This window comes from Prenolepis imparis, unplaced genomic scaffold (assembly GCF_030444845.1).
Source record: "Prenolepis imparis isolate NDT839.2.m4 unplaced genomic scaffold, iyPreImpa1.0 SCAF_1, whole genome shotgun sequence".
NCBI classification, from domain to species: domain Eukaryota; kingdom Metazoa; phylum Arthropoda; class Insecta; order Hymenoptera; family Formicidae; genus Prenolepis; species Prenolepis imparis.
In genome coordinates, this window is record NW_028141159.1 from 15,464,323 (window position 1) to 15,478,488 (window position 14,166).

The 14,166-nt window shown below is 30.7% G+C and overlaps 1 protein-coding gene across 1 annotated transcript in view; it reads right to left on the minus strand.

The window, feature by feature from the left end:
* Meltrin (disintegrin and metalloproteinase domain-containing protein meltrin) overlaps positions 1-14,166 on the minus strand; it is a 91,520-nt gene that overhangs the window by 28,393 nt on the left and 48,961 nt on the right. The window contains exon 2 of the mRNA XM_083058423.1: positions 11,234-11,325. Coding sequence (XP_082914549.1) covers positions 11,234-11,325 — 92 coding nt within the window. The remainder of the gene's footprint in view (positions 1-11,233; positions 11,326-14,166) is intronic.

A 14,166-nucleotide genomic window follows, 5' to 3' on the forward strand; every position in this document is an offset into this window, starting at 1 on the left:
AAGTTAAACTCAGCCGAGGTGGTCCTTACGTTCCTTCCATTGTGTGTGAACACCCGTAAACTATTCTCGCTCACGTTTCCGGAGTTTCCGGTTCCGCGGTTCTTTTCACACCGATTGTGCGTGCGTCCCCCCCTTGAAAATTCAAAGAAAAGAAAAGCTTGACGGTGACGCCGATCTTTTTAGGAAAATTCTGCTAGGACCGCAGAAACGTCTGCCGCTGGGAAAGACAAATTGCGAGGAACGTTCGTACGAATAGAAATGCACAGCACGATTCACCCAGGACGTTTTGATTAATCGCGTTCCAGGGCAATTTGTGTTCAACATTCGACGGCACGATTACTATAGCTTTCATATTTAAATGTAGTTTCAGAAAAATTTCCCTCTCCGGTTGCTATAAATAAAGTTTATAGTTTGTTTTATAAATATATATAATCTCAAAAAGAACATTTTTAATTAATCACAATCGAAAATTATTGAAATAAAATTAAAATGGTTTATTTTGCTCTTTTGAAAATTATAATTATATTATATAAATTATCTTGAGATCAAAATTTTAAATTCAATTTGACTATAAAATAAATATTCATATGTGTATTTTCTGTCAATTTCCTGCAACATCCTAAATGTATAAAAAGAAGTAAATTAAAAAATTAAAATAAATGTTAAAATCATACATATAAATGTAACTTGGTCTCACGAAAAAAAAATTTTGAATTCAATTTCTCTTAAAGATTAAATTAATCTAACTTCGTATAACATTATTCGCACGTGACTAATGATTTTTAATCTACGCGATAGAAATAAGATTGAAAGCCGATATGTGTCACTGAAAAGAGGAACACATAAAAAAGAATCCATATATATCGTACATCGTTTGAGGATCATTGAATGGATCTCAAGCGAGCTTTATCGCACATTTAGACGAAACGCGCGTCAATTCACGCACTTTCAGAGAGTCTAATGGAGAACAGAGATTCGCGGCATCTGCGGTACGATTTAAACGCGTTAATAGCGCGATAGTTTTTGCGACTTTAATTACGGCGCGGATATTCGTGTGGTCGCGTCGTTATTCGTGTCGTAAAATACAAAATCATCACGCTCAACGCGTTACCTTCGGTAATTGCCTGGTTGCGGATCGCGACTTATTTGGAACGGTTGACCGCAAAAAAGAAACTCTAATTTCAATTTGCTGAATCGTAACGAGACTCATTTATCCGTTATGTATTTCGCGTATTGATGTGGTCGCATATTATTTCTTTAATATGCAAACGTTATTATATATGTTACACGTTTCCACGACAAGAGAGAGAGAGAGACAGAGACAGAGAGAGAGAGAGAGCTAGGCTGTTAATTATAAATAAATTACACAGCAACGTGCCAATCATAACTGCGACATTCGCTAAAATTGCTATTATTTTTTTTATTTTTCCAAAACAAAGAAATATTTTTATTACACGCCGCGAAAATAAAAAGGTAAAAACCATTAATCAAATTATTCAGCGTCATTGTCATAAAAGATTTATGATCTAGCGAATTTACATATTGAAATTCGTTAATGAAAATAACAGATTTTTTTATACAATTGTTTTTATAATTTTATCTGTGCATTTCTATCTTTGCAATAGTACGGATGATAACAACAGGAATATCACAAATAAATAAGATGTTTGTATGTATTCATGACTAAGTTTTTCACAGCTTCCACAGGAATCCTGTTCTAATAATCTTATCGTGTTGACAAATATTTGTGTCGGTATGAGAAAATTACGTAAAAGAATAGATAGTGCAAGTTTCGAAAACTATGTCGGCAACGACCGGAAAGAGAATGAATACAAGCGTATCCACGCGTGCTCCTCTATCTCGATACACGCGGCTGCATCAGTTGAAAGCAAACGGAATTAATTGATACGAACCCGACACGTGACATCGGCGCATAATGCGGGCAGTTCATTGGCTTTCTAGACTATCGAAAAGTTTTTTTCAAACGTCCGCTTATATATATATCACTAAGAAAAAAATCTTTCTCCTCTCGAATCGAAGCAATATTTCATTGTATTTTTTTTTTGCAAAACAAAACATTTCTCCAAATTTTGTCTAATCACAGGATAATTATCCAGAGCTCGATTAATTTATATCAAGTAATTTTTCTAAATGTTCCTAATTGTTTCTAATACTGTATGTTATATAAAAGCGTGTCGCATATGCTATTTTTAACTTTGCACTGGAATTTACACGACTCTCCTGACGATCGGAAAATCCTACATTCCGCACGCGTGTTGCGCGTACACACGAACGAATGCGTGCATGGCCGTATTCATTCTCACGACCACGCCAAGGTTGCGGTGAATCTGTGTTTTCTTTGTACAGGCCTTTCCCTCTCTCTAGTAGTATTTCAACATATGCTGAAGAATGCGTAACAAACTAAACACTATTTGTACATAAAAAAAAAAAAAAGAATTGCAATATCGTAATTTATCTCATCCTTGGATGATTTTATCGGATTATCAAAATATCCTCAATAAATATAATAAGTATAAAAATAATATTAGATTATTTTTAGTTTAGTATAAAAATATAGAGTAAATATAGATAAAGATAGATCTGAGAGAGAATGTTAGGTTATTTATTTTGCTTTTTGATTTTTAGATTTCCGTGTCTAATGAGAAATATCATACAAAATGTTTTGTACTTAAAATCATTGTATTCAACTGAATTCTTTTCTACAATTTCTTTTCTCTATTATTTTATTATTTATTTAGTAATTATTTATTTAATTATTTTCTATAAATATAAATTAAATATTTTTTGTTTCTTGATATTTTATTATCCAGATAGTGATATTAGATCGCCAAATATATTTTTGCAATGCAGCAGCATTGTGTAATTTAATTAAACGCTTGAGAGTCAGCGAGCAACTGTTAAGCTCGAATTTACAAGAAAAGGCAGGCAGACGATTCTCTTAACATACGTTCAAATTATTTCAGTACAGTTTACAGCTTCACACGCTGAACTCTTCGCGTTTTCTGGTCTTGCTCTATCGCACTATGGCTCTGCAAACGGCTAACACATACATTATCACTTACAGAGGTTCGTCGTAGTTACTTTGTGGAATGAAAGAAATCTTTAATCATCCTAGACCAACGCCAAGCTCGCGAACAGAGGAAGTCTCGTTTCCGCAGTTTGCCGCCACCGGCAGATATGAACAAAGAACTTATCGTCCATATTATCGCAATCTAACGGTGAACATTGTATTATGCACTGTGGTTAATACAGTTCCGTTTCAGTGGAACGATATTAGTTAAAATTTTTTAATAACTAAAAAGAAAATTCGTTAAACTGCTATCTAGTTAAAAGCTTGTGAGGCAACTAAAAGTTATTAAATGGTTTTAAGATCAGAAAATAAACTTTCATAATATTTAAATAAGAATAAGGAATACGAGAGATTTTAATTGTAAGAATAATTTTATAATATATACTAATTTATGGAATTGAAATTGTTTTGCACGTCTGTCTGTGTATCTCGCAAGTTGCAGAATCTCATGAATATTGACAAAGTCTATAAACATATAATATATATATATATATATATATATATATATATATATATATATCAACTTTAAAACCATGTTAAAATTACGAAAAATTGAAAAATTGTGAAAAAGCTTTTGCATTACATGCTTGTAAAAGAGTCTTGTAAAATAGTCGGGAAATTGAAAAGTTGTTACTCTCTCTTTTGCACATTAAAAAAATATTTGAAAGATCGTTCGAGCTACTCCACAAGAATATGTTAATTAAAGATTAATTTTATAATAATGACAGAGAGAGAGAGAGAGCAAACTTCATTTTCGCGGAAGAATAATCGACCCCGTTTCATGCAGCTAATGATGTATAATCTAGTAATTACGTGAGATCTGATAAAAGTACAAGATAATACTATTATATTAAAATTACGCTTTCTCCAGAAACTTTTATGGTTCGGCGAACAGAAACACCCTACATCAGAATAAATAGTATTCTTTCATCATAATATCGTTCAATTAATTTATTGCAACCAATATTATTCGACTGCTTCATTATTTGCATATTAAATAATATGAATCACACCATCTCACCGATTCACAGCACTCATAAAAGTACTTATCTTTTCTTTCTAAGCACACACTTTGGGCGCGGAAACTCAACGTAAAGCTGTAGCTGCACATAAAGCGAGATCTACTTCTTTCGCTGTATTTCTTATCTTCTTATAGGAATATCTCGCGAAGTGGTTTAAAATCTTAACAAAGCTAGTAGAGCTGTATTAAAAATTTATTGGACAATAGCGTTTACTCGCCCTACAGCTTTCACGTATTAGTGGTTCAATCACTTAATGATCATTCTTCGAGTTTGATATAATGTTCGTCAGATTACGATACACGATTTCAACTTAGCTCGACTGCATCTCAATGCAACGAATCGAATGTATCTTAAAAATACGCAAAGATATTATATTATTAATTTCCGAAGTGTCCTGAATTACATCTGAATTAATTATACAATTAATATCAGAAACGATTACAAACTTCGAGATTGCCATATAAATGCAATTATGACATTTCAAGCGAATAAAAATAAATATTAAATAAAAAATAACTACGCTTGTAGTAAAGAAATAATTTTTTGATCTTGTTATTATTGTAACAAAAACTACCTACTATTGTAGAAAAATACAATAAGATTTGATGATGAATCTTATGTATAGTATAGAAACAAGAAATGAAAATTGTTAACCGAATAGTTGTTTGATTTCTATCCGTCGTGTGACAAAAAACTCAAGATATTCATAATTTCTCTGGCTTCTCTATCAACATTTCTTGATTGTCAGATTTCTTTGACCTTGCATAGAGTTTCCACGATTTTTATACTTTAAATAATGATTCTGTTTCGCTAAAAGAAGCTCAAGAGTGCAGAAGACATATGAGCTTTGCATTCCATTTATAATAAATTAAATTTTCAATACAAGAAAACTTTTATTTTTTTAAAGACAGATACGCGGATCTCGTATCTCGAAATCAATAGTATCACATTATATGCACGCGCGAAAGATACAGAAATGCGAACAGCAATCGAGCGCGTGTTACTCGAGATACTGTTAAACAGAAAATCATAGCTACTTCTATCAAATAGATTGATATTGTCTGTTAGCGCGTGTGATAACGAGAAACAAGGTCAATTGCTCGTTTCATCAAAAATTAAATTGTGCAGCTTGTTCGATATTGACCATTGCCATGATCCATAATCCCATCAGTTTGAGACAGCTACCAACAGTTCAACAGAGATAGCAATTGATATTTAAAAACGAATATTTAAAAGAAATCTAATACATACCCACACATATAATAAAAATATTCCATATTACTCAAAAATATTTACATATACTAGAACAACACAAGCGCAAAGAGTTTAAAAAATACTATAACATTTTATTTAAAACATATTATTTTATAATTTTTATTATATACTATTATTTTAAAATTTAATTAACAAATTAACGTTTTAATCAGCTAATTTCTATGAAAAAATATTAATAAAGCGTTAATTTGCTAATTAAATTTTAAAATAATAATAGGTTATAAAAATTAAAATGGTAATATGTTGTAAATAATATGTTATAATGCCTTATCTGCGATTAATATTTTTTGATAGAAATCAGCTGATAACTGTCAAAAATATTAATCGAATTTAAGGAAAATTATAGCATATTATTTAAAACATATTATTTTAATTTTTATAACATATTCTTATTTTAAAATTTAATTAGCAAATCAAATTAACGCTTTAATCAGCTGATTTCTGTCAAAAAATATTAATAAAGCGTTAATTAAATTTTAAAATAATATTATGTCATAAAAATTAAAATATGTTTTAAATAAAATCAAATGAGAAAGTCTTCTACGCTCGTGTAATGTTCAAAACAAATTCATATATTTAAGAGGCCAACTTTTCGAGGTTGAAACGTTTATACTTTCCATTTATATTTTATTATGTTTTGTATAATATATTGAATAAACTTGAGTTTAATATAACACCCGAATAATGGCTCGAAAAGTTGGCCTCTTAAATATATGAATTCGTTTTAAATAAAATGTTATAGTATTTTAAACTCAATTAATATTTTTTGACAGTTATCAGCTGATTTCTGTATCATTCTTTTTAAGATAAAATTGAAGAATAACGCACGCTTGTGTTGTTCTAGTCCTTTTCCTTTTTTAAAAAAAAACATGTTAAATCGATTCTCGCAAGTATTGTTGCCTCTTTTTCGCGATGTTAATTAGCTGCCTCGATTTGCGTTGTGCGTTTTATTCATAGCATCGATAGACTATCATCGCGAGGGTCAGCAGTTTGACAGTTTATCCAAAATAAAATAAAATAAAATAATAATACATGTTTTAATACTTTAAATTCGATTAATATTTTTGACAGTTATCAGCTGATTTTTGTCAAAAAATATTAATCGCGGACAAATAAGTTTATATTATAAGTATATATTACAACATACGTATAATATTATTTACATATTTACAACATTATTATAATTAAAATAATAATATTTTGTAAGTAATACACAGAAAAAATTTTCTCTTAGAATATACCCTGAAAATCATGGTAATTGTGAGACAATATGATATGGAAAGAATTTTATGAGAATTTCTCTGATTAATATTTATCACAATAAAAATAATAATATTCATCACATTAAAATATAACACATGTTTGATTAATTTTACTATGCAGTTTAGTAAAATTAATCAAATATGTGTTATATTTTAATGTGATGAATATTATTATTTTTATTGTGATAAATATTAATCAGAGAAATTCTCATAAAATTCTTTCCATATCATATTGTCCCACGATTACCATGATTTTCAGTGTAAATTCTAAAAGAAAATTCTTTCAGTGTATAATATGTTATAATACTTTATCCGTGATTAATATTTTTTGACAGAAATGCGAAATGGTGAGATAAAATAATGGTGTAGTAAATATAAGTGGTATAGGTCAATGAAAGTAACATAAGTTAATAAACATACTATCAATAGGTACATATAATAATAAATAATAATTAATTTTGACATCATAAATTAAAAGGTTAAATGCAAAATGGTGATATAAAGTAACGTAGTAAATGTAAGTAGTATAGGTCAATAAAAATAGTATAAATCAATAAAATATTACAAGTTAATTTTTTAATAATAAATAATTAGCAATATTAATTAATTTGAATATCATGAATTAAAAAGTTAAATGCAAAATGGTGATATAAAGTAATTTAGTAAATGTAAGTATTATAGGTCAATGAAAGTAGTGTAGATCAATGAAAGTGATATAAATTAATAAAAATACTATCAATCAATACATATAATAATAAATAATAACCAATATTAATTAATTTTGACATCATAAATTAAAAAGTTAAATGCAAAATGGTGGTATAAAATAATGTAATAAATGTAAGTAGTATAGGTCAACATAATTATACAAAATATACATAAATGTATATATATATATAAATGTGTACATAAATGTATATAAATTTTATTTTGGACAAACTGTTAAACTGCTAATCCTCGCGATGACAGCTGCTCGATGCTATAAGAATATGCTTATATGCTAATATGCTATATGAAAACGCACAACGCGAATCGAGACAGCTAATTAGCATCGCGGAAAAGCGACATGTCAATAACCTGCCTTTTTTAGGGATTAAGTAGTTGCTCATAGCAACTTCTTATTTTTATTATTGCTAAGAATTTATCGTGCCATGAAAAATCAGAAAAAAATTCTGCTATTTTAATAATATTATTTAATATTAAAATCCGTCATATGTCATATTAATAAAATTCATATGTTTATTAAAAGTTAAAAAAATTCTCTAAAACATTTGATTACTGATATATGTCAGCAAGCTACCACACTATGTTGCATTTATCTATTTGCAAAATTTAATGGACTAGATACAAGAACATGCATATATTAATATCTTTTTATCGATTTATTTAGACATCGATCATTTTATATTCTCTTCAATCCTATTTAAATTCAATCAAAAAGTTTTCGTCGGCTATTCCAGAAGAAATCGTGCACGCGAATCATAATTTCTGTATCACTACATAGCGACTAAATCACAGATCGTCGTTGCACGCTAGAATCCGCAATCTTATTCAACCGAGCAACCGCGATATTAACTTGCATACGTCTATGTCCTGCAGGCTCGCATGTTAAGCGGTGTGAACTGTATTTAGCAACATTGAAGTACATACTAGTGTCGAGTTACTATGTTTGAACTAACGCACACGCGAAGACGTACACGTGTACCTCTATACGGTAGCAGTATTTGGGATTGTGGTGCTCCAAGTTTGTTCCGCGATTCTAGGATTCGTGCAATGTTGGTGCGGGAATTTCCGGATTTAAAAAAGGAACCAATAAAAAACAAAGAGAGAGAGAGAGAAACTTGATACCACACGTTACATTCCCCAGGTTCTATATTGTACACAATTTAAAAATTAGTCCGAATGTTATAGACATTATTTTCCCTAAAATATGCTTCTTCCTTCAAATTTACATCTAACACTGCAATGGTATTTTTATGATTTTTAAATATATAATTTAAATTTTTTCAGATCAAACCGAGAAAGATTGAAACTCAAGATTACTTACATTTTTCATCAATGTTTTAAATATGATGCTCGTGTAACATAATTTTTATTTTAGTCGACTCTTTATATTCAAAACATTTCTATTTTGGCTTAATTTAATTTTATAAACTTTTGTTCTAAAATTTCTGCGCTATATATTGTCGCGATTACGCAGCAACCATCCGCGTGCATTATGCGTCTGCGACGCGGTCGACGACTGCGCTGGGTGGAGGCCAATAAAGTGAATTGTTCACGATATTCGAAGACGCGAGAATGTCCCAGAAGAATATAACAGCACTAAAAAGCATGCTACTTACACGCGATATTCCACCGCCGTCACCTTTTATTGTTATATTTATCGTTATGCCATTCACGAAACAGGGCGATATCGTTTGAAAATATCGATATCGTGAAAAATGTAAAATTACTTTATTGTTTGGCACGTTTTTAAGTACGTTTAATCCTGCAGAACATTGTAGATATGTTCTGGTTTATCAGTAATATAATAGAGAAGCGCGATCTGCGAGCGATCAATGCGGTATGCGAATGACATTTAAAGATAGTGTTGAAAATAAATATCTCGTAAAGTCAGAGAGTTTACTTTTCAATAAATTGTGTTAGAATTGTATCAGAATAAAAATCAGATTTCTTCTAATATTATTAAATATTATTAAATACTTATTTTATTGACGTGTATTGCAGATTTTAATAATTTATAAATTATTATTTAAAACATATATTTTCTGAACATTTTTCTCTCTCTTTTTTCTTTTTTTCTATTATTTAAAGATCTCTCTTTTCAATATAAAAATTCTCAAAGAAATAAATAAATTGTATATTATCGTATTATAAATTTAAAAGTTTAAATCATAAATAAAAGATATTTTATTATTGAGCGAAACTTTTAGCTTGTATATACGTATGTGTGTTTGTGCGTAACATGTATACTCTTGCAAAGTGCATCCACTGTAGTACTCGCCAAACAACGAATTCAGAAAATACGACACCGGGATATGTATATACATTCGACGTATAAATTCTGTTGTTATTCCTATAAATGTGCATTTCTCCTGCTATCTTCTATTATGTGATACATTGCTCCGAAAAAAAAAGCAAAGATAGGATAACAATCCAGGAATGTTGTGCTGCATTTGAAATAGCTTTTATAGAAATAAAATATTATTTTATATTTTTCTTGACATATATTGTATATATCTTTCTAACGGAAAAGTTGTTGTGTAGTCAATTCTTGAAAAAAATATTCTTATTTTGTGTATTCATGTAGAACTCATTTTGACTGTATTTTCAACTGCGTCCTTATAAAATTAATCTAGAAATTATTCTAGAAATCTAGAAAATTTTTCATTTATTTGAATTAAAAATTGAATACAGTTAAAAATGATAATAAGCATATTAACACTATCTTTAATATCATGAATCTGTATATAAAAACATATGACTAATTTTTAAAAATTCTCTCAAAAGTTCTCAAAACTTATAATAAATGTTAATCATTGACTTTTTTCCGATAAATAACACAATATATTTGAAACTTTTTTCTATGCTTTTGAAAAAGATAAATTTTTTTTTGAAAATAAACTCTGATAAACATCAAAGAAGAAAAATCAAAATTTCTATCGTTTGAATAGCATTCTTCGAAACTCGAATCACATACAGTATCTAAAGGCAACAATTGCATATGTTCCCTACAGATTTTTCCGAATTCGCTATGATAACCGACAAATGAACTCTCTCTTTCTCCCTTTTTCCCTTGGTCCCTAGTGTCATCCTACTTAATAGCACAGCGATCCTCGCGACGGATATTTGTTCGCTTGTATTCGCTGCACGCCAGAACATTTGCATTGAAATTGTTGCACCCGGCGCCGATACACGTTTCGCATCGTAATCCGCCCGAGCAAATGGCGAACGTCGCGCGAAAACTCGCTGAAAAAAGGTATTCGGCAACTGCTGATAGCGAACAATGTACTTTACCGAGAAAAGATTACGAATCGTGGGCATTAAACCTCTTCAAGTCTCCGAAATATCCGGTATATTTGATAATTGATATTAACACGTTTAAAATATAATTTATTACAGTGATGTGATGTGATAAAAATGAAATGTATTAAATCGCAGAGCTATTTTAAGTAAATACATTAGCAAATAATTGATTAAAAAGTTTCTGTCAGATAATTTAATTGAGTTGAATTTTAATTTATTAATTAACTCTGCAACGAAAAAAGAGAAAATTGTCGACAAAAAAGGCTCTTTGTGTCCATAAAATTTTTATAAAAGAATCATCAATGATACTTTTGTACAAAAACCGCTATTATGATTTACAACATTTACGGGTTAAATACTAAATATTGTACGCTGTGATAAAGAAAGAAATATAGAAAAACTGTGCAGAAACCGTGAATATAGTGTTTTATTTTTGCGATCCAAGAAAATCTAAGCAATGTCTTAGAAATTCGAAGATGCAGTTTCAGCTAATATTTCATGGAGTTTTAAGAACTTCTTCTAGTTCATTTAAAAACGAAATGTTGAGTCGTACTCACGTTCTCTTTGGTCGATGAGATCTGTCTCTTTGTCCTGCCGTGATACACTCGCGGTCTCACCAGAATGTGTCTACTAAAGTCTGGGGACGGACCTGTAACAATTAATTAAACCAATGTTGAAGTATTGGACTTTTACAGTACATAATAAAATACGAACTTTAATACCGAATCTCTCGCAAAAAGGACAAAGTAAAACATTGTGTGAACTTGGTGTCTTAGTCTGTCCTGAGGCAATATCCTTGGCCACAGAACTATTCATTTAAACTCAAGATATATTTAAAATAAAGATAGAACTCAAATATATATATACACACACAATAAATTTAATGTGTAGAAGTGCTATAAAATTTTTATAAAAATTTTTAAAAATTAGTTTTCAAAATTTTTCATTTAACACAAAAAGAATTTTGTATTTTCGTATGTTCAGTGTTAAAAGTACTTTGCACTTTTACTCTATATTAACTTATAAGCCAAATGAGGCTCTTACAGAATTATTCAAGTGTTAACAAGCGAGAAGCGACGTTGAAAAAAGGATGCATCGTAAGAGGAGTCTACATCATAATGTGGAATTTACAAAGCTTTTTACAAAGCTTCTACATTAATGAATATAGTTAGTGTATCGATCGAAGCTGCCAGTTCTTACACTTTTTCTCGAATACCGGACATCATTAGTTTTTACTTTTTATGCATTATATGGAAGTTAGGCAACGCACCAAAAAGAGCTCTTGCATGAAAAAAAAAGTATGTCGTATGCAATATTTAACGCATTGCTAAAAGAGCGTTGGCGTTAAAATTCACTGAATGACCGCTAATTATCCGACTGCTAACGAGGTTTTAACGTCCATTAAACTGACATTTTTCATTATTAATAAACGAATTTTACACCAAAATTTCACACGTACCGCGAGTAAAAATGTTTATTTTCTTTTCCGTCGAAAAAAAAATTGTTTTGCATTTATCACAGACTCGAAAAATTCAAAAAATTCAAATATAAAAAAAATTCTTGTAAAAGAGATTTTTATAAAACTGCTAGTTTATTGTACAAATACTGTTAAAATTCATAACCGTAGGGATTGACTTTATTCTCGTACGATTAATCAAAATAAGCAACAAATCAAATGTTGTTTTCGAATGCACTTTTCAATAAACTCTCGGAAAAAAGCGAAATATTTTCGATGGCAATCGGATGTACGCAATATCAATATTCGTGGAGCGTTTCCAAAAATTGCGAAGCTCTTTTCGCAAATAGAGCATTTTCGAACTGCGCATAATCGAGCGAAACGCGCAATGAAACCGCTTTTCGCTCCTCGACACATTCGCAGCTGCTTGTTTGTGTAACAAACAGGAGCCCACCTCTTGCTGACACTTTAGCCAGATGTTATATCGACGAAAGTCCTTGACACCGGTATACCGGGCTGCAAAGGGGTAAACTCAGTGGCTCCGCGGTCGGACCTCGGTTTTCCCAAATTTGACTAACTGCGCGACCACGTCCCCGTTCTGGGAGTACCGAAACTATCGACCCACCCAGTAGCGTAGGAATTTATTTTTCGTCGACTCGAGGGAACGAAGTCGATGCTTCCGAGGCGGTTCCATTCCGACCATTTACATTTATCCGCACAGGGAGAAGCGGGCTTTGAATTCGAAAATTCGAGATTCAAAGAAGCACAGAAGCAAGTTCGAAAAACTCGTAAAAATAATGAAAGTTTGTACGAGCGATTTGTTTTTGAGAATACGGAAAGAGATTAAATAGAAAATTCTAATAAAACAAATTCACGCGATTAAAATAAATCTGTAGGTTCATCTATTTAAATATGTGGAATCTGCAATATCTAATTTTTGACATTTTTGAAAGTGTACACGATTAATATGAATCATAAATTGAAATCAGAGATTCATTAGATTTAATTAAATATTTAGTTGTAACTCTGTAATTAACAATTATTTCATCAATTTCTATATAATTGTGCTTTATTGTTAGTGTTAATATGTAGTTCAATTACTACTTCAAATAATTAAACATAGTTATTTATTATTAATTAATAATTTAATATAGCTTTATTGATTTACTGCTTTCATACACTGCTGCATTCGAAGCATCATAACCGTATTGCGCATATATGTATATATTAGATGAGAAGAGGGATTGGCCGGCGCGATTCGTCATTCTGTCAACTGCACATTAAGCGCGCTAATTCTTCCCGTGTAGGTGGTAAACGGATTGAAATTATTGCTTAACGTTTCCTCTGTTTCTCGCAAGCATCGCGCAAATCTGAATTTCAATTAAATTCACTCGCGCACGATCAATATATAGACATCGACAAACCAGACGCATGTAAAATCATATCCAGCATCAACGCTATTATTCCTCGATGATAAATCCTCGGTATATTGACTATCAAATTTGATCGAGAGAGAGAGAGAGAGAGAGAGAGAGAGAGAGAGAGAGAGAGAGAGAGAGAGAGAGAGAGAGAGAGAGAGAGAGAGAGAGAGAGAGGAGAGAGCAGAGAGAAAAAGAGATATCCCAGTTTAAAAATGTTCCAAAGTATTTTATCGGTTATCGATACGATATCTATTGAATAAACTGTCGACGTGCCGTGAAATAAAATTTTTTGAATCATGATTTGTTGAGTCATCCATTTTAATATTTGGACGGTGACTATTGCTGATTTAGTGCTTGTTTCTATGAAAACATTTTTAGTGCTTGCTTTCTGAAAACAGAGGGAAAAAAAACAGAATGATCAATCACACATTACTATCGTTAATTATTCTTCAGAAAAACAAAAAAGAATTGAGTGACATATGTTTCCCATCTGTTCCAAGACGTATATTTTCATAGTTGACAGTTGAAGAAGGCTAGACCTAGATTCTTTCCGCATCGTTTCCCGCAACATGCGCAAACATCGGATCCCTTATTTACGTGGTTTGCTTCGCAT